The sequence below is a fragment of the Phaethon lepturus genome, unplaced genomic scaffold (assembly GCF_000687285.1).
Source record: "Phaethon lepturus isolate BGI_N335 unplaced genomic scaffold, ASM68728v1 scaffold1624, whole genome shotgun sequence".
Lineage (NCBI taxonomy): Eukaryota > Metazoa > Chordata > Aves > Phaethontiformes > Phaethontidae > Phaethon > Phaethon lepturus.
Genome location: NW_010535258.1, coordinates 18,006 through 40,981, shown reverse-complemented (window position 1 = coordinate 40,981; position 22,976 = coordinate 18,006). Strand labels below are relative to the sequence as shown.

At 37.0% G+C, this 22,976-nt stretch overlaps 1 protein-coding gene across 1 annotated transcript in view; it reads right to left on the bottom strand.

The window, feature by feature from the left end:
- The window catches only part of TTLL7 (tubulin tyrosine ligase-like family, member 7), a 53,693-nt gene extending 32,480 nt beyond the window's left edge, over nt 1–21,213 (bottom strand). Inside the window, exons 1-8 of the mRNA XM_010285737.1 lie at nt 21,052–21,213; nt 20,769–20,897; nt 19,732–19,853; nt 18,963–19,030; nt 13,090–13,248; nt 11,240–11,456; nt 8,553–8,717; nt 7,695–7,853 (exon numbers count right to left, since the gene is read on the bottom strand). Of these exons, the coding sequence (XP_010284039.1) occupies nt 7,695–7,853; nt 8,553–8,717; nt 11,240–11,456; nt 13,090–13,248; nt 18,963–19,030; nt 19,732–19,853; nt 20,769–20,897; nt 21,052–21,076 (1,044 nt within the window). The 5' untranslated portion in view covers nt 21,077–21,213. The remainder of the gene's footprint in view (nt 1–7,694; nt 7,854–8,552; nt 8,718–11,239; nt 11,457–13,089; nt 13,249–18,962; nt 19,031–19,731; nt 19,854–20,768; nt 20,898–21,051) is intronic.
- Between the last annotated feature and the right edge of the window lie 1,763 nt (nt 21,214–22,976).

Here is a 22,976-nt window from a genome sequence, read left to right as displayed (position 1 = left end):
AGGGAAAGAATATATCTATCTATCATACATACCTATTGAAAAGACCTTTCAAATATAAAGAGAGATGACGTGAAAGACTTTATAAACCTAAAATCAATTTAATAAAATATTACATCCTTTCAATAACGGGGATTTAATATCTGTTCAATCTGTAAGATAGCATGAATGTTTTTGAAAGGATCTCATTCTTTGTTAAAGTGATTGAGATTGCTAACAATAGAATTCAAAAAGCAAAAGGAATTTATAAGCCATAAATATCCTATTACACAGAATGCTGTTAGTGGCTCTCATTGAGCAGATCTTTGATTAGAGACAATAATGAAGTTCATTCTAATCACTCATGTCTAAACTTCACAAATTGTGAGACTGCTAGCCCCCTTTTTCTTAGCTTAAGCAGAAGGCTGTTTTTCCATGGCAGTTTAAACTAATACAAATCCAAGCTGTCATACCCTGCCTACTTCATTGTCTTGGCACTGGGGTTCACAGAGAGTGAGGAAGCTGATCCCAGTGATCCACATGAAGATTAACCTCACCAGAAACTATTTTTTATTGGTCCTTGATCATCTCAGGAAGGAATCCCACAAGCACCAGTGCCATGACAGAGAAGGGTGCAGGGAGCATGCCTTCAGCACAGGACAGGAAGAAGGCAGAGATCTTGCAGCTGGTACATTGATCAGTTCAAGCACAGTGGAACTGCTTCATATAGGTGCAGTTTCACTTTTAACCTCATCCAGTGCAACCGCAGGCTGCCAAAAAGGACTGGTGCTGCCCCTCTCTCAGTCCTGCCTTCATGTCACTTCCCTCTTCCCTGCACGAGACCAAGCACTGTGAAGTCCCTGCATGAGGTAGTTCTGCAGGTTGATTTAGTGTAAAATTATGGTTTGCTTGGAATGGTATGGAAAGTTTTTTCAGCCAATGTTGTAGGTTCAGGTCAACAATAACATTTTTCAAATCTGTGATAATTTCAACCCATTTCAGCTGGGAAAAAAAAAAAAAAACACCAAAAAAAATTTGCTTGATTTCTTATGTGATGTTTTATAATTTTCCAGTTTATAACAATGTTTTGTTTGGAGCCATACACCAGAAAATAAAATATATTCAGTGGAACTGAAAATTTAAGATGTCTCATTTCTCTGAAATGAAACAACATGCTTCACCTAAGGTATAGGTTTTGGATTCTGAACTTCAGATAAATCATAATATTCCTTTTTAGTTGACCTCAACCATTATAGGAATGGTTATAGGAATAAAGATGCTGACTTCTTTTATTGACACTGCTCTGCTCATGAGTTGTAGCCACTTTTACGAGGAAAGACGTTCATCCAAACAGCAACCAGAAACACCTCATCCAATAGACATGACCACCAGATAGAGGCAAGTTGCTAGACCCGCTCTTTGGGCAAGTGCCCACAGTAACACCGTATTGTATAGTATTACTGCAGTAACTGCAGTCTTTTTCTCTTCATTCACTGGAAAAGTGGGAAAAGTGGCAGTTACTACTAAAGGCAAATATTGAGCCAGTTAAAGCCACGTGTGCTTAGTGGATTCACTGCTACTGTTTGAGAGCAAAGAGAACCCATGTACAAGTGTCAGAGAGAAGAAAAAGACAGCACACAGCAGGAGAAAGAGCCCCAAAAATGGCTCTCCAAAGCAGCAGAGGGAGAGGCTGCCTGGACGCAAAAATCACTGAAAGGAAGTCATCTTTGTTATAAATAAATTAAATTAAAAAGAAGGAAAGGATTGAACCAAAAAGCTAGATAAGTAGTCTCATCAGTTATTTTTCCTAATGGTAACTGGAAAGGTTCTAAATATTGCTAAACTCTTGGGTCAAGGAGCAACTGACTTTTTACAGCTTTTCTTTTATACATATGTATATATACACTCATCACATAATTGAAATGCTGACCCTGCTGGAGACCACGGGAGGGCAGCGTTAATGGCGCTCTGTGCTCACCTAACCGATTGTTAATGCCTATGCGTCGCTCCTTTGGTAACATTGCCTCATCGATTGATACAGAAGTGCTTTGTGAAACACATACACTATTTACTGAAGAATATGAGTAAAACAGGTACTCTCTGTTGCAAACCTGCAAAGAAAATAAATTGTTCCTTTTCAAACTTACAATAGGCTGCAATACAGGTTTTAAGAAAATGTTAGTTAAACCAATGAATATTTGAAAAATCCAGTGCTTTTAGAGATGCATTTTCAGGTTTCATTATGTTTTTACAGATTCTTGGGAGTAGAAGAATGGCAATTTCGCCACACAACGTTTATATTTACAAAGCTCAGAATTCCTTCGTTAAAGTTATTAACTAGTCATTTCTGGACATAATGTTAAACAATTTTCATACTATTCTTATCTGGACTTCATAAAACTTAAGTGAGACACTGAAGTGAGCCCTTCTTCTCAACAGAGTAACAGTGCAGGCTGCTCACCCTGACATCAGAGGTTGATAGACTGTGCTGCAGTAAGAAACAACATGTAGAGAACCTGAGAGTTCACTTTTTAAATAAGCTGAAATTCGATTTACAACATTTTTATGTATTTTGAAACATGCCAGAAAACAGAATACTTTGAGTTTCTGTTCTGTTTAGGGTAAAGAAAACATCATGGTCTCCCCAGTAGATATTTGTATAATAAATACACATACTCTTGACATGGAAGTCCAAGAGTTGTGCCTGATTGTGTAAAGTGGTGAACACTTCCTTCAAACAGAATGCTTTTAAATCCTCTTAGCTTTTGTGACTGTTAAGAGCCATTTGAATATCACAGAGGATTGTCCGTACCTGACAAAATTACTCAAAATGTTCTCCATCTCCATTTGAACATGATTCATGTGCTCTGTGGAAAGCTGACACAATATGCAGCTGGCAGAATTTTTTTTTTTTTTTTAAGAGCTCTAAATTATAAAGGAACAATGGCCAGCCTCACAGTAAAACCCAAAGAGGTTTATATCTGTGTGGAAACCACAGGGGCATAACAAATTTGGGTGCCCACAATGCCAGTTCAGTTACCTTCCTGATGAGAATTTCACCTGAAGTTCTCTGTACAAAGAAAAGTTTAACTTTTCCGCTTGACAAGTAATTTGCAGCACGTTTGCTTTGCATAGTCATGTATGTATATTTATCAGAGCATCAACAAGGGACATATTTCCCTATTTCAAAACAATAGCAGAAATCCCAAAAGATCACACAGAAAGTTTTTCTAGGTATTTGTTTCTCTTATTCTCTTTTTCTTCATCAAAACAACCTTTCCACATCATGCCCCTAGGCACTATTCCTGAATTTTTCCATCCATTTCACTGTGCTTCTCTGAGGATAGCCTGACTGTCTTCTCTCAAACCCTACTTCAGGTTTGCCGTTAGATTCCAGAAAGCCCTTCCTTTCCAGGCAAAGCAAACCCAGGTCACCCAGTCCCTCCTCATAAAGCATGTGCTCCAGCTCTTTAAGCACCTTAGCACCTTTCTGCTGAACTCACTCCGGTTTGTCAACGTCTCTCACTTACTCCCTTACAACATTCCAGATGTGGCTTCACAGGTGCCAATTAGATCACTGCCATCAACCTGGGGTCCAGTTAGCCAACATCACTGTAAGTATATATTGTTGACTCATGCTCAACACTTTGAGAGAGATAAGGTGTGAGTGGTTTATTTTGATGAAGGTTGGTCATTTTCCACAAACCATGTTGCTGAGATGCAGAACTCGATCTCAGAGAAAAAAGATTACATTTATGCAGCAGCTTTATGAAAAATGGTATCACAGGAATAATTCAAGTGCCAATGAAATGCAATGAGATACATTTGAAATGTATTTCCTCATGGCTGTAGTCTAGTAATACAAGAAATGCAAATACCATTACCCTATATATTAATCTGTTTGGTATTTGCACATAATTTTACTCATGTTAGGGGCTAAATACTGGCTACATGGAACAAAGTGGCTGGCTCAGAATAATGTGATCATGGGTGAGAAATCTTGAGAAATCTTAGGCAAAAACACCATGTTAAGAAAATTAGTTTTCTGTTAAAATATCCCTTAAAAGAAAGTACTGTCCCTCATTTTTGGTATGGATATCCCTTGTTTCCAGACAAGAAATAGGTTTGCTGACTAATGTGTAAGGCTGTAAAGTAATCTTGATAACACACCAGTGATATGGTCACAATAGGTGTTCATAAAATAACTGGTTACCAAAGCATTGTGTATGTATCTGTCTGCTGAGACATGATTATTTAGAGTGCAATGACCTAAGAACCAGGACATACACGACTAGGTTGTGTTAATATAACATCATCAATTTTATCAGGAAGGCACATCTTGAAGGTTGTTGGCAAAACACAGGATTGTATGAGGGGCCCCAAAAGTATAATCAAATGATGATAGCGAAGACCTTGAAAATCCAGAGGCTCTGAGATATACATTGATCACAGTGGCCAAGTAGTGTTCACTACAGGAATGCAACCTTGTGAACTAGATAACAGAGAACACAGCAGAATCCAGGAAATGTAAAACAAACCACTTACGGTAAAACTTGGAGAGAATGCAAAATTGCTGGTCAGTGAATGAATAGCCAGTAAGTGGAAGGTGGCAGCAAATTAATAAAAACAACCTAAGTGAAGCTAAGAGCAAAGAGGAAGGAACCTTCACCATCAACAGTGTGTTCTTCCCGATGAACAACATGAGACACTGACAACTTGCTATAACCACCCACCCACCTTTTTTTGGAGAAGTAGACCTCTCCTGCCCCTTGTAGCCCTTTGGATCTCCAGGGGCACATGCAGGGTAAGCATAACACAAGAGAAAGGAGTAGATACCAGAAAGCTTGTGTATATGAGCTTTAACTACTCTATTAATAGGAATTAGCAATAACTGGATACTTTGGCCTAAGATGTCCAAAGTCCTTTTAACTGGACGTATAACGAAGTTCTGACTAGATTTTGCTAGTTCAGTTACATTAAACAATAAATTTGTGGACCTGTAGATAAGGTGAGTTTCTCTCACCCACATAAATCACAAGGGAAGTTGGGTACCCTGCACTTGAGGCAGTTATTACAATGTGATCTTTTTCTCCAAGGATCAAAACTTTGTGATCCCAAACAGATTTAATGAGGTTGAATAAGGCTGGAGTCCATTCAAGAACTTCAACTGTATGATTTTCCTATGTACATACAACAACCTAGCCTGGAAGTCTTCGCCAAAAAGAGTAAAACTGGGTTTTCTGGGAACAGAAGGGAGGTCTAGGTAGTTGTTGCTACTCAGAAGGGGTGGAGGCTGCTGGGACTGCACAGATGCTTGCCAGAAACATTTGGTGCCACAAGATGGCAATCACACATCTCCCGCAGCCCTCACTTAGATAGAAGGTTCCGGAAGTTCAGTAGCATCAAGGAGCAGGAGAGCTACGTCGCATCAGGGCAATATAAGCAAAAGTCATCTCAGGAAAGCAGAGTCATTATAATGTTGCACAATTTATTTCTTATAATAATTTATTAAGCTATCTTTATAACAGAAAAGCTACGTGAGCTATGGAAACATGAAACTAGATTTACCATCCTAATCCTATTTTGGCAATTTTCCCATAATACTGGGAACATTTGGAGCCTTGTGATTAGTACTTGTTACCACTGTTAGAAGTAATGATTCACTCCCGTAAGGGGGCTTTGGCAAGAGGGAAATGGCAGAAAAAGGTAAGAGCGGAAAGCTGGGGAAGAAGCCAGAGCTTGGAAAAAGAAATTAATATATATAGATATACGTATATACACACACACTGTATATGTAATGTATAGCATATATGTATACACACACTGAATATTTGATCTTTACTACACTACATATAGTATACATACAGGGTGCATACATATACATACTGTGTGTTTGTTCTGAGTGCTGCAAAAAACATGAAAAAGCACAGTAAAAATTAGTGGATGAGTACAGAAACTGAATTACTAAGTTTCAAAGTTTGAAATTTCTGTTAATTTAGCTCAATGCCTGGCAAAATAAGTTGAAGAATACCTGTATCGCCAAAAGCAGAGAAGGAAATAACTAGACTTCTGTATTTAAAAAAAATAACAACCAGGTACACAACTCCAAGTTGTGAAGTATTCTCCAGCAACGTAAAATAAAATAGAGCAGCATTCACTCCTTGAGATCCCTCCCTCACAAGCAAGGAGTCTGGGATGGTATGATTCTCCTTTGAGTCCCGTTATCATAATTGGTGAATCAAAGCCCCTAAAAATCTCCACACTGCATGTAAACATCCAAGGAGAGAGAGGGGTGCTCTTCAGAACTGACTGACTACACAGGTTGATTCAACATCTTTCATAGAAGAGGTCTGTCACCATTTGCTACAATGCTGGACGAAATGCATACACAGACCAACTTCAGTCTGTACTAAAACAACTACATACACTTATACACAAGATATAGGCAACCTAGAGATGATAATCTGGAAGCGTAGAGCTAAATCAAAGGGATAGTAGGCTTTGTTCAACAAAAAGAGAAGATGTCACTGTAGTACAGACCAAGTTCATGTCATGTGCTGCTTTTGTCTAGCACATGAAAGCCAGCAAATGCGCCCACATCTGCATGGCAACAGTGAAGGAATTTATATTTTTCTATATAAATTATAAATTAAAATTATACTGAACTCTTGAGAGAAATAAGCACAACAAAACAACTGTTGACAGTATTAATGGCCTGAGAACAAGGTTATAATTCAGGAAATTAATTGTGTACATGTTGCTCATCAGTAGCCAAATCATACTCTTCTATATAAATTATAAATTAAAATTATACTGAACTCTTGAGAGAAATAAGCACAACAAAACAACTGTTGACAGTATTAATGGCCTGAGAACAAGGTTATAATTCAGGAAATTGTGTACATGTTGCTCATCAGTAGCCAAATCATACTCATTATTTATTGTCAACAGAGATATTTTTAACACATTTTGCTTTTTTCTTCCAGCTCTACAGCCTCCCAACCAGTTAACATAATGATATAAGACAATCTGAAAAAAAAAACAGGTGAACTCCATGTATGTTATTAAGAGTGTAATTTGTTATTAATGGTGTAATTAAAGACACAATAGGCAAACCTCAAACACTCCTGGTTGAAAATGTGTTCAAGCAGAACTTAAACGTAACTGTACCAGTAACAAGTCAGAGGAGAAACATTTCTTCCAGTCCATTCATGCCAATTGTTTGACAGCATTTCACGTATACCAAATTAGCTTCCTCTGTTTACGTGGGTGCTTTCAAAAGCCACAGGAGAGGAAAAGAACACATATCCCAAAAAAAGAAAATTAACATCATACATTCACAAAAGTTGCCAGAGCCATATACAGAGCCATACTCATGAAGGAAATCTACGTAGCACCCAATTGCTATAAACAAGGTCCTGCAGCTACAATAACAACTGAATTAACATCACATTTTTCATTAAAACTTTCAAAAACGACTGAAACGCAACATTCCTCCAGAAAGACAATTACCATTACCTGAGTCTCCAAAAATCACTGCAAAGGCAGCGTTTCCACATGGATGATGCAGAAAAAGCACCATCTATGTACTCAACAACAGTACCTCCTGCAATGCACAGATTTTCTTTGGAAGTTGTCTTACAGAGATATGGATTCAGCTGGGGCTTAGTTAACTTTATTCTTAAAATTTAACTTTACATTTGTTTAAAGAGGTTTACCTCTAGGAGCCATGGTTTTAGTTTTCTGTCCAGCAGAATATCAAATCCCAGGACTTCAAAGCAGACACTGTCACTTCCTGGTGCTTGCCCTGGCCTGCACATGCGATAAGCATGAAGAACATGTGGCTCTGCAACTATGAGAGTCTTCACTACTAACTCCTGTAGGGATTTTTTTCAGAAAAATTCATCAGGAGAGAAGACACCAGTATATATTGAACTAATGTGTTTCATACTTTAACCTTATAAATTTCACTAAAGTATCTACTAAAAAAAGATTTAAAATACCAAGTCAGTGGTCTATAATAAATAAACTATTCCTGTGGAGTAACAGATATATTTTTAATATAGCTCTAAAGTATACTGTTATACTTTCCATAATATATATGTACTTTTAGATATGTAATAACTTAAATACTAAAGTTATATTGGGAACAAAGTATAGTACAGCCAATCTTTACCCGTTTAATTTTGTAATATCATTTTCAGTAAATATTCTCAGAATCACACGTACAGGTGATGCCTAAGCTCTAACAATCTTAGGCCTATTCCTCACCGAAAGACACTTGTAACATAACCACTAATTTCAATGGCGCACGTTCAAGTACATAGATATATGTGACATTCACTACAAATATGTAAATATTCACAAATAAAATTCACTTTATACTCTAGAAAAATCTCCAAGAATAATATAATCATCATTTATAGTATGTCCTTTGTGGCATGCATTGTTGAGAATTTGAATTAACACCGTTTCAAAAATCATTCTGAATTCCAGTAAAGCAGATGGCAAAGGCAATTAATTTTCTAAGAATATATATACACAAGATAAAGAAAAGTGTATTAGTTTTATCTTACTGAAATATCACTCCAGAATTTGGAGACATCAAGATTATTTGTTTCTAGAAACTCAGTAAACCATTTTATGGAGCGTTTGCTTCCTTTGTCTTCTGTTTCATCCCGTTCAAAGTGTTCATTATGTTTATTGACAGAGTAGTTAGTCAGATGCATATACAATTGACTCTAAAAAAAGGGAGAAAAGACATTAAAAAACCCTTAAATACAAATCTAGAATAGTCAATTCAAAACAATTAAAAGAAAAAAAATATGTTAAATCAATAATGACATAGTCAAACAGTTCATATTTGCAAATACACTATGTGCATATTTAGTGTTTCTGATTCTTGGAGATTTCATCCACTGTATGTTCAAAGTCTTATAACAAAACCCAAGCTCGTATTGAAGCCAGTTCCAGTTAACTGATCTACCACTCAACATCTGGTTAGGCAATGTAATATATCTGCCATTTTTACAGGTCCGTATGTAAACTACCACCTAAAAACATGAAGAGCAATTATCATAACTTACAGAATGATTACATTCCACAAGCAGCAAACAATAAAGATGGTATTTTGAAGTGCTACTTTAAAAGTGCTAAAAAACACTCTGGCATCTGTTTCACAGACAATCCCACATTTCAGTTTTCACTGTAGTTTATTTATGAGAAATGTTCTTATGATAGTGATACTTTTAAATATTTTTTACATATAAACTCATCTGCCATGTTGATATCTGCCAAAACTGCTCATTTTTGACTGGCTGGTAACCATGCATCAGAGGGAGGTAAATTTTAAGATATAAATTATATAAATGAGTGAGTGCTATAGTTGCTGGTGGCATTTTGCTCCATAAAGGAATAGATGTATGTTATCAGTTGCATTTAAAAAAATAAAATAAAATTACCTTTCCTAGGCCAATTATACATCATGATTTATGTTTACATTCTTTCCCGGCACAGATATTAATTCATTTGTCCACCTATACTACCACGAGAACTGTCCTCATCACAGTGACAGTTCTCTGTCATGTTTGATTCCTTACTTGAGTGCAGTTTGAAGTTCTAAGCTGACCATAAGCCTTCTGTTCCAATTCCTTTTTGATAAGACAGACAATAGATAACACAAGCCTTCTGCTGTCATTTATCTCACTGCACTTACTTATGTTTAAAAAAACTTCATGAAAATAACAAAACCAATCAACTTAATTGCAGACTAGTTAACAAGATATTGTATTAGCACTACACATAATGAATTTCTCCCATGGCTTCCTATTACTGCTTTGAGAATCATTCTCAAAAAGCTATTGTTTTTGAGTCATTATAAATGTCATCTTTCCATGAAATTCATTATTTCAGACAATAGCAATTATTTTTTAGATTACCAAAAAAATGAAAGTGTTTTTAGAACATTTGTTAAACATCTGAACTAATCTTCAGTCTGAAGTTATCTGGAACAATGTTGCTATGGAACAATGTTATCCAAAGAACAATGTCATTAGTGATAAGCCAGGTTATTTCATACAACAGACAAACTACAACATGAACAGTTGTGAGAACACAGAAACAACTGCTTGTTCTGTTTATCCACTCAGAGCATATTTCAGTGCTGCTAATGCTGAGATTAGTAACAATAATAAATAGTAAAAGCCAACTATTCCAAATATAATATTGGAACTCTTCCAAATATACCATTTGTACTGGGCTCCAAATTATACCTACATTCTTCAAAGGAGCACTAGGAGACAGTCACAATTTCAAGTGACAAGTAGGGAAACAGGCTTTCCATATGTCATCTATTGCATAATTACTCTGAAGCAGCTCTAAAAGTATATGGCATGGAAAAGGAAAGATAGAGTAGCAACACAGTATAGGGTGAGGTATAAAAATCTCAAATCTACTGATGCCTTCCAATGCTTCAGATCTACTTCTTTCTTAACAGACATCTGCATTTTGGTCTGTGCCAGAAAAGAGGAGTGATGCCCCTCAACAGGAGAGCATGCTATACAGTGAACAGGAGGACTAAAGCGTCCAAAAACTTTAGCACGTCCCTTACCATTTCTTGGTTCTTTGCAAGTTCATAGGCAGCCCTGCTGTATCATCCTACAGTTGTCGAGCATATACTCCTTTCCCTGCTGAAGAAGTGACTGACAAACAGCACCAGCAGCTGACTCCCTCACGTTCAGGGATTGCAGTGACCACTCTCATGCACTGGTCTTTATACCACTGTTTTTGTGTTTTCCGCATAGGTTCCCAACACAACGGCTGAAACATTGCAGGATCCTCAGCAGAAGGGATGTTAAACAATGATCTAGCAGGAGACAAACCTTATCCTCCCCCCTGAGTCTCAGATAAATATAAAAGCAATGTAGCTGTTCTTGAAACTATTTTCTTTACTTCACTTTCGCTGGGTTGAATGTCAATAATTGACATTTCTTTCAGGAAATATCTAAACTCTTTAGCATACATACATGCAAAGTCATATAAAATTTTTATACATAAGCAATAATATGGCTATACTTGGGATTTTGATAGAAAAGCATAAGTTAAATATCTTTTCTTTTTCTCTTCAATGACAATGCAAAAATTCAGCCAGATGAATACCAAATTAAATCTCATGTCACAATTTATTTTATTTTACCTCCTCCAAACACTACACAGGTAAAATTCTACATGCATAAGCAATAAATTGAAAAGAACTCCAACTTACCAAATTTGAGTCACTGGGGGGATGATACTTTTCTGTGCCCATTCTCACCAGTCCATCATGATATAAAAATACTTTTAATGGATCACAGGAGGTTACAAGAATATACACACGTAAATCAAACTTGTAGCCTTCCATAAGAAATGGTTTGTCAAGATATTCCTGAACAATCAGGTGATCCTGAGCTTGTAACTTTTCTCCATTTCTTATTAGAGAGATCCTGGTAAAAACAAAAGTTATTTTAAAAACATGGAACTTTGACATTACTCTTTGAAACAGATTCTGATGACCACCTAGCCAGGTAGTCAGGCTAAAATCTACCTGGATTCTCCAGGTAGAGACACCTACATATTTGATTTGCAGGGTAGAGAAAAAGTGCCATTTGCTTACATGGCTTTTGGTTTCCTGTCCTTTATGGTGCTTCACTGGATGAAAAAAGGCAATGAGCCATTTCAAAATAACTTTCTGCCTCCTTTGATTCAACAACTTGTAATAATGGGTTCCCTCTACACTTAAAAATTGTTTGGCAGAATGACCAGCCTCCAGCTTTTGTGATTATTCTTCCCCAAGCAGCTCTGAAAACAGGCTTCCAGTCTGTCTTTGTCACAACTTCTGCATGAGGTACAGGTTGCAAAGAACTTTCAGTGCTAACCTGACTCAGTGATGGTGTTTGCAAAGCAGGACACTGATCGGTACAACGAAGGATGGCACAGATTAAGCTCACTATTTCTGTATTCCGGTTTCCCCACATCAATGACAAATGGTTGATACGCAGACTATAAACTGGCAGTCCCTAACTACACAGACTTTTAAATAACTGTAATAGCTAACATTTTTCAGTGTATCATTATTAACCCTGAATTCCCATAGCTTTGTTGCCTTATTTGTACCCTCTATTATTTATGATACATTTCAGTGTTCTGGTGCTGAATAGTCTGAATATACTGAAGTGCTTTCCAGGCATTTCTCTGAAATATGCTGCTATCATTCCCTTCAGCTTAACTTTACCCTTATCAAGAGGACTGAAAAATAAGGACATGAAAAAGTTTGGGGGTTTACTTTTACAGTAATTCTGATAGATTTTTAATAGCTAAGAGCTTTACTATTCTGTATAATCCAATTTTATATTAAAAGCAATAAAAGCTAAAATTGAAATACCTAAAAACAAAAACAGAGTGAAGAATTAAATTGCAATATTTATCTCATTTTTAACTGTGCAGCTCTGTCACAGGCAAAACTGCAGGTCACAGTCTCTTCAGGGATGTCTGACACAGGTGTCACCTCCTTCCAAGAGTGCACCTCCAGCCACATCCCCAACAGCGTCTCCTCTGTTTCTGCTACACCTCGTGGCTGCCACTCTTAAATATGTTTGTGCTTCTCTGACTGGCTGCAGTTTTGGCATGCAATGGAGTGGTTGGGTGGGTTTCAGAGCTCTGGAAGATGCTGACCTTCTCTCACATGACAGCCCTGCAGCCCCCAGCCACCCAAACCCTGCCATTTATGCCCAATACAATCTCACCCCATAAATCTAAGCACAACAGGTTAATTAATATATTCTTTAGATAAACTCATAATAAAAATAATCCTGATCTTGAGAACTATTTGAGCCTCATCAGAAAATGCATCCTCTAATTATGCCACATTCAGAACAACATTAAAAGACCACTTCCATTTAGCTTTCTATTTTAGCTGTTTCTGCTTGTTAACCCTTCATGCAATAGATGAATTTTCTTATACTGATTATACAGCTTTAACTGCAAACTTCTTGCTCATACAGAGCTTCTGTTAATGTTGTAAATAGCATGGATTTCACCTTTAATGGGTAAGAAGACTGAAGTTAACATGCAACTTACCCATGTCCCATTGCACCGTTAGCTGGTTTGACTATGAAAGTTTTCTGTCTACGTTTCTTCTTCAGTTCTTTTACATAGTTCTGAAACTGTGTGTATTCTGCTGGGAAGATCCATGTTCGAGGAATGAAACTATACTCCTGAGGCTGACTCTTGATCATTCTGCAAAAACGTGTAACAGAGTTAAAATTATTTAACTACTTTGATGTATCAATCCTCAGGATTAAAGAGCATTTACAGTATTTGACAAGGAAACTTTTTTAGCAAAATGCTGTAGTATGAAAGCAAACTTCTGCAGCTGTTTAATAGTTAGAGCTCTATAACGTATTTGTATGCATACTTTAAGAACAACAAAACCAGACTATCTTGTGCATTTTTGCTTATTATTGTATTTGCTTATTATGCTACTGGCATCCATCTCATTTCTTGGCATCCATCTCACCCCTGTTATAGTTTTTGGTCAGTTACTCAGATGATTTAATGCTATTCCTTTTCTTAGAAATATTAAGCTTATGACAGACCGTGTGATTATAGATCTTTTCCCACCTAACAGACTCCTGGATTCCTCTCTTTTTTTTTTTCTGTTTTTCTTTTTTTTTTTTTCCTTAGGAGGGGTGAGGATATTTGGCAAGTTTCATATTGGCATGTATTTGGGGATGTATGAAGATCAACACACACAAAAAAGAGGATCTGGGATATTTAGAGTTTCTTCATGGGTTCAAAAAAATATTAATTACAAGAACTGAACTTAAAATTAAAATGGAAGCAATTTAAGAAGAGTACTTTCTTTCCAGCCTTTTGAAGGATTTTTAAGTAAAGAATTGTAGTAAATATACTTTGAAACAGACCAAGCAACTGCTCATGCACCTCCAAAATAGGGCAAAATACGGAAGCTTGGATTTGTGTTTGGTACCAGCATATTGTGATTGAGATTCCCTGAGCACCTTATTTAGTCAAAAGAAAGTAAACAAATGCAAAGCAAGACAAGCAGGGGTGCAGAATAGAAGGATTAAAACAAAAATTAGGTTAAGACATTGTAGGGAACAACCTCTTAAACTGAATCTGGTTAAAGGATGCAGCAAGGTCCTGACCTCCCTGCTTTAACAGCTGTGGCAACTGAGGTAGTGACCATATCTCACTTTATAGCTCTGTTGTCTGAATGGAGAAAAGACAAACAGAAGAGGAAAAATAGTAGAGAATTCAGTTAGCAGAAGTTTCCATCACCCAAAGTTGTGTATCTGGCAGATAGGAAGCATATACCCACACCAGACTGGCATGTGGGCTACACACATATGGGTTAGCTTTAAACAAAGTAACTTTAATACTGGTTAACAGCCGAGTTATAGGAGCAACGTGGATTTGTTAGTACCATGAAGACTAGTATACCATAGTTCCCAGCAGAATAAATTTAGTCTTTTATGAGTTAAAATACTGGTGCAGCTTTTTTCAGGTACTCAGAATACCTGAAACTTCATACATAACCTCATATGAAATTAGTTCAGGTAACTCTAAACTACTCTGTAACATATGGTAAACACATTTAACATACAAATATCCACAGACCAACAGAAAGTGACTGGTTGTTTAATAAGAAATTAGCTGACATAAGAAGTTCCCCAACTTTGACTTTTTTTTTTTAAATGGCACTATGATGAATTTTAATACTTTTTCATTAATTACAGTTTTAGGTATACTTCTATTTTTGTAATGGAAGATAATAGTATCAGGATAACTTAAATGTAAAAGAGATTTACAATATCATTTCAATTTTTCGTTTCCACTATGAGCCTACATAATATTCCTGATGCAGCATAAGACACTTTTTCTTCAAGTGGCTTAAATACTAATGGAAAGAACAGAGCTGCCAACCACATCTGTAAGGCTAGGACTGTAGCCAAGCCCTGTTGGTATAATAGATACACTGTCACCAAACTGTTTAGCCAACTACCCAACAAGCGCTCTGCAGAAACCACAATAGCTACAGTAGTTTTGAAGTACTGCATGAGGTTCAGTGCTTCTGCAGCTTCATTGTAACTACAATTTTTACAAATCTGGTTTGATGAAAGCCACCAAATATTCAGAAAAAGTTTTTAAAAAAAAATCTATATATTATAATTCATAATACATGCACATTTTTAAACTACTCTCCATCTGCTATGGAGATATAGATATATAAGATATATATACTTAAATATTCTGCTTTTTGGGGCTTCGGGATGACCGGTTAGGGGACCAGGAGCACAAGTAGTGTTCTCCTCTATCCTTCCAGTTGCAGGGAATGACAAGGGAAGAAACAGGAAGAGCCAGTAGGACAACACCTGCCTCCGAGCCTGGTGTCGGTGGCAGGATTTGGGGTTTTTTGATCACAGGTCAGTATACACAACACCAGGCCTGCTGGCGACAGATGGTGTACACCTGTCTCAAAGGGTGAACAGGATCTTTGCACAGGAGTTAGCAGGGCTTATTGAAAGAGCTTGAAACTAGATTTGAAGGGGGACAGGGACAAACCCAGGCCCACTGGAGATAAGCCTGGGGGCAGCATGACAGTGTTTGAGGGATGGGATGCTAGCAAGGTCCTGTGGTCTGCCGTCTCAGTGGAGGTGGGGGAACTGAGCTCCATGCGGCAGCAAAGAGGCAAGGGTTATTGACTCGTTGTAAACCATGGAAGCGCCCGAGAATGGTCATGTAGGAATTAGGGCTTCTCCACCCAAAAAGGTGGCAGGATCAATAGTCCAACTGAAATGCACCTACAGCAAAGCACACAGCATAGGCAACAAACAGAAGGAGCTGGAAGCCATTGTGCAACAGGAAAACTATGACATAGTTGCCATCTCAGAAACATGGTGGGATGCCTCATACAACTGGAGTGCTGCAATGGATGGTTATAAACTCTTCAGAAGGGATGGGCAAGGACAGAGAGTCAGTGGGGGAGCCATGTGTAGGCTACCTGTGTTAGGGAGTGTTTTGATTATCTAGAGCTTAATGATGATGACGATAGGGCTGAGTATTTATGGGTAAGAATCAGGGGGAAAGCTGCCTGGCGGAAAAGAACCTGGGGGTGTTGGTCGACAGCCGGCTAAATATGAGCCAGCAGTGTGCCCAGGTGGCCAAGAAGGCCAACGACATCCTGGCCTGTATCAGAAACAGGGCGGCCAGCAGGACTAGGGAAGTGATTGTACCCCTGTACTCAGGACTGGAGAGGCAACACCTCAAATACAGTGTTCAGTTTTGGGTGTCTCACTACAAGAAGGACATTGAGTTGCTGGAGCATGTCCAAAGAAGGGCAACAAAGCTGGTGAAGGGTCTGGAGAAAAAGTCTTATGAAGAGCGGCTGAGGGAACTGGGCTTGTTCAGTCTGGAGAAGAAGAGGCTGAGGGGAGACGTCATCGCTCCCTACAACTACCTGAAAGGAGGTTGTAGCAAGGTGGGTGTCGGTCTCTTCTCCCAGGTAACAAGCAATAAGACGAGAGTAAATGGCCTCAAGTTGCGCAAGGGGAGGTTTAGATTGGATACTGGGAAAAAACTTTTCACCAAAAGGGTTGTAAAGCATTGGAACAGGCTGCCCAGGGAAGTGGTTGAGTCACCATCCGTGGAGGTATTTCAAAGATTTGTAGTTGTGGTTTAGTGGTGGATTTGGTACTGCTAGGTTAACGGTTGGACTTAATGATCTTAAAGGATGATTCTATGATTTACAAATGTTATTACCTTGTTAAGCTGAATACCTTATCTAGGCAGAAATTATCCTGCTTTTAGGCAAAAAGAAATTTCTGTGTTAGTTTCCATCCCTCATCAAATTACTTATCATATGCACCCTGAACTGCTACATGATAGAGACTGGCCGTTTAACTTACAGTTTTCAATGCACATACTCGCTACTCAATGAATATAGTTTCACGGTGTTCTAAATGATACATCTGTATTATTTTGTGACTGCAAGTACATCAGTTCTCTATGCCTTTTTCCATCTTATGCATAACTAGGTAGACTACAAACACTTAATAATACAAAGCGGAATACTTAACCATTGTTTACAAGTTCTGGTGTTCATTCAAACTTTCCAAACACTTAATAATACAAAGCGGAATACTTAGCCATTGTTTACAGGTTCTGGTGTTCACTCAAACTTTTAACAAAAGAATTCAGCTCTGTTCTTTCCCTGCTTGGCCCTATTCAGAAATGGCTTAGGAACATCATCAAGAAGCTTGCAGAATCAAGACCTATTCCATTACAATAGCCGTATTTTCCAGCACATCTGCTATCCACTACTGTAGGTAACCACTTCTTCACTGTGCTGCTCCATCCTTTAGCCTTTGCAGTCCTTACCAGGAGGTCTGAGAATTAAACAGCAAGTTATTGCTCTTCTGAGTGCTATTTTAGCTCACAGATGTTGTCAGACTGTACTCTTGTTTCTCAGAGTGCTTTCTGTGCAAAAGAATCAAAGGTGTTGAACAAAATGTAGGTTACTAAAGACATGACTTGTCAGCCTAATAATGCAGGTTCCACTGCCTAGGTTTCAAGATCTTCTGAATTTTCAAGTATGAAAGAAGGTTTGGGGGTAGGTATGGACTTGACCCATGGTCAGTTCACAAACCTTTTAAACGAAAACAACAAAGGTGCTGCAAAAAAGAACATCTCATACATGGGTCTGTTCCCCTTCCCATTCACTCTGGACACCTTCTCCCTGGACACCTTCTCCCCACTTAGGGTATTCATTCTGTATCCACACTTATCCTTCACATGAGGAGGTCTCACCTAAGAGACCATTTACAGAAATTAAGACCTAGTTGTCCCTACAATGGCATCTCTATGATTTTTTTCTTTTCTGTGTTCTGATTATTCCCCTTGAAAACAATGCTCATGCCTCCTTTTGTTCTCAATTACATTCCTGCTTCTATCTGTTCCATTACTCTGTGTCCCTACACTTTCTGTGCTGTGTTGTCTCCTTTCATACCACACATGCTACATATTACACTGCTCACTTCCACCCTTCTGCATGTGAAAACCACATTGTCTTGTGATCCAGACTGCCTGGATATTGGCTATAAGAGAAATTGCATCATAATAGCTGCGTACATTCTGTATGCTATGAGCTGTAGTTACAAAATAGAAAGGGAAAAAGAGAAAGAGAGAAAGGAGAGATCACATTAATTACATTAATTTATTAAAACAAATTCTGTTCTGGTAGCAGGAAATGCAGTATAGGTAACATTGGGGGCCAAAAGATTAACTCTATTAATAATTGCTCTTAAAACTCATTTATATTAGAAGAATCAAAATATTCACATATTTCTCCCTAAACTTTTCCTTATTACCAGGCTGTTGAATCATTATTGTTTTCTTACAGGTCTTACTCACAGATTCTCAGTTAGGATGATTCCACAGAACCCAGTTATTCCACTAGAGTGAGGAGGATTTATAATCAAGACAAATAAGCCTCTCTGACTTATTTCTTATATAAACAGTAAGATGCTTCACATTTTTTAAATTTGATATACGCAAAAATACAGTCATTTTAAACAAATAATATCCATCCACATACTAGTTATTTTTTTCTGTTCTAACATTACATGATATATGCCTGGATGTATTATGTATTAAGCGCATTATACAATAATTTAAGGCTCTCCTACATCCCGCAATGCGTAGACAGAGAACTGAATCCAAATCATTTTCTGAAGTCAATTGGAAAGATACAGTAGCTCACTCCAACGCTACAGATTCAGGACCAAAGCCAAAGTTGCTAAGGAACTTTGGAAATTATTCTTGGTCCTCTCATAGCCTTTTAGTAAAAATAAACAAACCTTACAAACAATAATTCAGTATTGTACTGCATTTAATATTAAATTTTTCAACCATAGTATTTAAAGAAAGATTACTTAGTCATGTTTCTTGCCAGAAAATCCTTTCTGCAGATCTCTCCCATTCCTGGAAAATGGTTGATTCTCTGAGGAAGGAGAAAAAGAGAAAGTTAGTTGGTACTTTTTTGTTTTCCTGACATACCTAATACAATCATTTAAAATATGCAACTGTATGCTCAGGCAAACATAATTAGTGTTGCATATAAATTATTAAAGATAGTATCTTACACTATACTATGTATTCTTAGCACTACTAAAGATACTGTAAGTTGTATTCTCTTCCACCAACATGAGTATGCTCACTGATTTTATTCCAGACATGAAAGGAGGCTATCATACTCTTAATCACAAAGCTATCTTGGAACAAAGAATGCTATGACAAAGTAATGGTAAAAAAAAGGAATTATTTATTCACAGAAACTGGGGAGAGAGCTCTGCTTATTAACTTACTGCTGAAAAGCTTATGAGCAATTTATAAATGACGTTTTGCATCTTCCTTCAAACTCTTATCATTCACAACACCCAACTGGCAGACAAAAGCATGAAAGAACAGCCCCAAATATTTAAACAACAGATTCCAAGTGGTATGAACAAATAACTCTGGAAAAGAGAACAGGGTTTTAAAATATGTAGTGGTATACCCTTATTGCCGTCTGGTTGGTGGTGTTTTGTGCAGGTTTTTTTTAGTTTCCATACAGATGTAACTGACCAAAAGTGACACATTACTGAACATTACAGAGCAAAGCAGTTTACTGAAACATGTCAGAAATCCTCACTACCACTCTACCTGATAGTTCCGAAGTTCAGCAATCTTTTCTTGTTGCACGGCAGAATCACTCCATATAAGATTAGCTGTTTCATCTTCATCACGTGTTTTCACAAATCCCATTTCTCGTATTACCACACGTACTACAGAGAAATCACACACTTAAGGAATATTTTCAATCTCTAAAATAGATTCATTTTCAAAATCTAAAAAAAACTCGATTAAGGTTTTAAACACTTCCAATATTGAACCCTGTGTCTGAGACCAATGTTAGCATGCAGACTATTATTTATCTTGCAGTATTTCCATCAGGCTATTGCAAACCTGTCATTACAACGTTATAGCACCTTGTATCGAGGCTGGAATCAGAGCAGAACCACTGATGGGAACTGTAAAGAGCTTCAGGGCATTCCATAGTCATCTAGTAAAAGTCCACTTGCACAGCTTTTAGCCTTAATCTTGGCTATTACACATGTTAATTTTAGAACAGTGATGATATAAGTATCACTGCAGACAGGGACAAGAAGGCCTCCTTAGTCGAAGTACAGTAGTTACAAAAGCAAAGGCATACATTATTTTAATATAAAAAAAGATAAAATACCAATTATATGTCGGGTATAACTCAGGTTCTAGGAGAAAAGATTTTTCTGAAGTAGTCACAAGAATCAAAACATTCATAGATTTTATTGAGAAACCTCTGTATGATAATTAGAGTATTTAACATTAAATCTACATTTTTTATCTTTCAAGGCTTTAAGTAGAGCTCCAAACACATACATAATTCATAATTAGACAGTTTTTCCACAGTCGTCTTAATTACTTAAGTTTTTGCATTTCAAGGCTCTTCTCTGAGTAACAAATGGGGAGTAATAGATGCACGGTGTTCAAAGCTATCAACTAAATGTTACAAAAAAAGAACAAAGATTTCTTATTAAAGAAAATCCTTTGGAAATGTCTCACTGTCAGCTTGATGCAAAGTCCATTAATTCATGCCATTAGTTAGTAATTCACTTGCGTCAATGGCTATTAGGATGGAAACAAAATATGTAGCTTCCTACCAATTTCATATTTTGTGCCAGCAACATTTGCAGTGATGACTCCATTCTTCTTCTTTCTGACTTTTCTTTTAATTGTGCTCTGATAGGGTAGTTCCGAACTCAAAGTCAGAGAAGCAGTTCCATGGTTATCTTTGAAAAACAATGTCGTAACTGTCAACATCTTCATATCTCAAATAATGTATACAAATGAACTAAAAATACAAATATTTACTTTGTCACAACTTAGCGGTACAAGCATACTGAATAATGAGTAGGCTATATCAAAAATCCAAGACTAGCATACCTCCCTCATTAGGCAAGGATGGCATTATAACCTAGGATAGTGCAGAAGCAGAGCCCAAATTCTGTTCCAGGTTCTCAGAAAATGATGGAGCTGCCAAAGCCAAATTATTTATGGCTCCAGTCATACCATTTCAGTCCCCAGTTGTAGCAAATATCAGTTCTGGAATGCATAGATACCTGTGTTAAAAAAAATGAGAGACTTTGTTATAGAGAAATCCTGAAAAAAATATAAATAGCAGAAAACATGGAAATGCTTTTAATAGCGAGTCAAAAGTAATGCTTATTTTAAAAGATTAATCAAGTTATTGTAAATATGAAACTTTGTTCACTACAGTTCAATTGTTTTGTTTCCGGCAAAAAACATTTTGCAGTATTAATTTTCAAATGAGATTATATTACTTCATTTTCTTATTTTCATTTGTGTATGGGAGATTTTGGGCATGAAAATAGGTAACACTGAATTCAATCGATACTGCAAAATTTTATCTCCACAAAGCTCACTGAATTTGTAGCCATTTTAAACCATATTTTAATTTAAATTTTAAAATCAGACACACTGTATTGTGTGTTTTCAGGTACCAAATGAGAAATAACTGAAACCACCTTGATAATCTTTTTCCAGTTTTTAATTTTTAAACATTTTTAAAGTAACTGTCTGATAATCTCTTGGTAACAGATGGCTGCAGTTTCATGATCACTTCATGACACAACAGACATAATTTCAAAGACACTTTGGGTTAGCAAGTATCTAAACTGTTGGTTTCTAAAACGCGTAATTATTTGCATAAAATGCTGTTTTTCACATCTACACTGATGCAAAAGTTCAATTTTTTTTCTCTATGAATACACTACCGTATGTGAAAATCCTACATAGCAAAAAGTTCAAGTCCAGCTTAAGCACATAAGAACAACGGGCTAAAATATTAGGGAAAAAAAATAAAAAATAAAATGCTTCTAAATGCACTGCTACATGACTTCAGGCGTTCAGCACTGTTATAACAAAGTCTGCAAGAAAACAAAAGCTGTCTTTGGCAGGCTGCCTCAAACAAATCTGTGAGTTTTCAAAACATATAGAACATAAGTCACTGATTTTTAAATGTTTTCATTTTAAATAGCCTTATATAGAGCACGAGGAATTTCTTCTGCTATAAATAGCAGAAAATAACAGTAAAATCAAATTCAGCCATGACTTCTGGTGTGAAACATACTTGGTCAAAAGATCAGGCAACATGTGCATTAGCAAAATTACCAAAACAGTACTCACAAATCCTCATTTTTTATTTGTATGTGTGAATATATGTGTACATACATGTCAGAGAGAGAAAGAGAAAGACACAATTACATCCTGCACAAGTCACCCTCTTGGTAAGAAAACATAAAACCAGATACCTTGAGCTGCAAGATCTTTTTTCCTTTTAAGACAGAAATTTACCCATAACAGTCCATTAACACAAAAGGATAAAAAGAACAGATTATGGTTCTTTTATGACTGTCACCAATGTACTGGGGCAAAATTCTGTTTTGTAATAAGACAACCAAATCTCCTTCATGTTCATTTAGTGGAGCGTCACAAATTAACACTAAAACATGACCCTGTGTATTTACCCAGAAACTAAGAACAGGAGACATTTTATACAGCTACAACATTTACAGTACAGTAGTAACTCTCGGCCATAGCTACTTGCAACATACATTGCTGAACCAGAACTCGCTAAGAAAATCCCCTTGAATTGAACTAAAACTGGCAGGTCATTTTGAATTTTTAGTATTTTGGATGGACACACATCTGAGAAGGTGGCCTGAAAGTCCTCTTGCCTGTTGGCCTACTAAAATTAGACACAGAGATGGGAAAGCAAAGCATTTATCCCCCTTAAAACCACTGTGAAGGAAAAGCGGTGCTGGGCACAATGACTCACTGAATATTGC